Below are 2629 nucleotides of genomic sequence, written 5' to 3'. Positions count from 1 at the left end.
TATATATATATATACACATATATATAATCGTAAGTTATTTGAAAAAATAATCAATTATAACTAATAATGTATAGACATTAACTTAACTTCCTCTATTAATGAGTACATATATTTTGATTTTAATTCAATAAGTACGTACCACTTATAGCTTTAAATTCAATTTTACTTAAAATAAAAAATGTATCTATACTTTTCCAGTGTTGGTGGTGTGAAATTGCACATATTTTTTTCTAACTTCTGCAGCTCGCAATATCTTGTTACTGTAAAATAAGTGTAACACGGGAGTGCGACCCAAGATATCAATACAAGTAAGAATACCACTCTGGTTTAAATTTTGTACCTCTTGTTTTGAAGAGGCATAAATCAGTACCTCCCAATAATGGTACCGATGGAAAAAAAAATCAAAACAAGCACGGACCAGGAACACTGAAAAACTATATATTTATTTAAAATAGGACGTACATGTAAAGATAGAGATATTTTTATCAATAAAATACTATAGGGTCGAATGTAGGTGATGTGGATGGACTTTTTTTAGGTTTTTATTAATCTCTATAGAACGAATCTTAAAACAATAACATTAAACATTAACATTAAACATAGTTAATTAATTCCGAAAATCTGGTGTGGTACGCTCATAACACAATTTTCACTTACCACCTCCACCCCCTACTTAGAATTGAAGTTAATCCTCGCTTGTTTCAGAACATTTTTTTTTTATATATTATTAATGAGCCTTTCAGTTGACAGATTAACAAACCTTTTTAACAGGAATAATGATATTTCTATAAAGTAATAATACAATAACATAAAAATAAAAAAACAGTTAACTAAAATAACCATTTATTCTTTGTATTTTCAAATATTTATTGAAAACACAAGGAATGGTTTTATGTAGATGGTTATTCTATCAACGGAAAGGCTCAGATATAGGTTAAAATGAATTAAAAAAGTACAATAATTATTTAGCAAAAGTCGGCATCACAGACTGGCTAAAGGGAAAAACTGCGAATGCGGCTGCCAGTCCAACTCGTGTTAGAACAGATCCTTTATATACATGTTTTTATCATTCACCACCGCCTTCTTCGACTTTATATAATAAATATTATTTTTCCAAACATTTTTGGCTTTCCAACGATATAAATACAACTCTTATGTCCGGAAAAAATGTTTTAACCCTTTAAAAAATATGTTTCCTCTTATTTTAAAATTTGGCATGCTCTTATTAAAAACCGTATTACAATTTTGATTATTTTGTTAAAATTGTTTATAAAACAACTTCTACAAAAGTCACGATAAGTGCAATAGAAATAAATGAAGTACCATTTAACCTATACTTTCATTTAAACACAATATTTCTTGAGAATCTTGAATGATTAACAAATTTTGATTCATTTAATTATATTTAGATAATCCAAAGCTTTATTTATCCAAATCTATATTTATCATATAATTAAGCATAACGAAATTCTCTGAAATATCTTTACCCAATGTGATCCATTAACCATATTTATCCATTAATTTTTTTTTTATTGTAATTGCATTTAATTCGTGGACTAGAATTTTATTAAGATTTTCTGTTTATGTTTCTCTATGTGTTTACCCGTTATTGTGTCTTGCATGCTGCATTCTTAAGTCCTTGGTGTGAACTGTTAACTTATGTCCAAGTACACATCACTGGTAAGAACATTTAAAAACTCAAAAAGCATGTGTAGTTGGTGGGCTACCCCATGCATGCTCCATACCCAGCTGCACGTACCAAAAAGTATTTCAGGCTATTTATCCTTTTGCTATGTATTTAGAAGTATAATTACTATAGGTATAATTTAAAATAACATAGGATAAATTAAAACCTTAATAAGTAGTTAAGCAGTCTATAAATGTAAAAAAAAAAAAATTTCAATATCGTAAAGGCTTATTGAATTATTAAGCTAAATAGAATTTTGGAAATCGCTTAGTTATAATTTGCAGTTTCATTTTATGTTGAAAATCATAATTATAGTAAGAAAAAATTTTAAAATATTTTAATAATAGATTTGAAGCATCTATTAGGATTTTCTTCTATTATATTATAGATATTACCTCATGATATCTAATTCATTTTTGTTTTGGTTAGGGCTCAGCAGATTCTAACTACTCACATCCATCATCAGACTTGTCGCTGGACGAAGAGAAGGAAACGCTTCGGCGTGAGAAGGAGAGGCAAGCGCTAAGTCAGCTAGAAAAAGCCAGGGTAATATAGTAGAATTGATTTAGATACAGTTCTCAATCAGATAATATTTTCACAACCCTATTTTAGTATAGATATTAATTATACGTATTTAAAGACTGGCAGTTATTCATTTAATCTACTTTTTTAATTTTATTTATTTCAAAAATTACATCCAATATGATCCGACCAGATGACAACTATCGGTCGCTGCCAAAATAACACATAAAAATACAGTAGGACCCCCATTATCCGTGGCTCTATTAACCGGGATTCCAGTTAACCGGGGTTCAGAGTAGCTTTTTATTTTACATATTTATTTTTTTTTTTTGTTATAAAGTGTTTTTTAATTCTTACACCATTTATTTTATTTGTGTAATTTATATTTAAAATAAATGAATACGTAAGAATATTTCTAAT

General features: G+C 28.0%; 1 protein-coding gene across 6 annotated transcripts in view; it reads left to right on the top strand.

The window, feature by feature from the left end:
- The window catches only part of Ca-beta (Ca2+-channel-protein-beta-subunit), an 84603-nt gene that overhangs the window by 45255 nt on the left and 36719 nt on the right, over positions 1-2629 (top strand). For 5 of the 6 annotated variants that reach the window (XR_001344745.3, XM_014436867.3, XM_014436870.3 and 2 more), the window contains exon 2: positions 2117-2233. Coding sequence is in view for 5 of the 6 variants with exons in the window: in XM_014436867.3 (XP_014292353.1) it covers positions 2117-2233 (117 nt within the window). In the remaining variant the exon portion in view is untranslated. Of the gene's footprint in view, positions 1-1630; positions 1681-2116; positions 2234-2629 lie in introns of those variants that run through there. The other variant, XM_014436869.3, reaches the window with a different exon arrangement.

Source organism: Halyomorpha halys, unplaced genomic scaffold (assembly GCF_000696795.3).
Source record: "Halyomorpha halys isolate HHAL.00 unplaced genomic scaffold, Hhal_1.1 Scaffold2136.1, whole genome shotgun sequence".
In the NCBI taxonomy this organism is placed as follows: Eukaryota; Metazoa; Arthropoda; class Insecta; order Hemiptera; family Pentatomidae; genus Halyomorpha; species Halyomorpha halys.
Note: the sequence above shows the minus strand (reverse complement) of the source record. Positions and strands in the feature narration are given on the sequence as shown.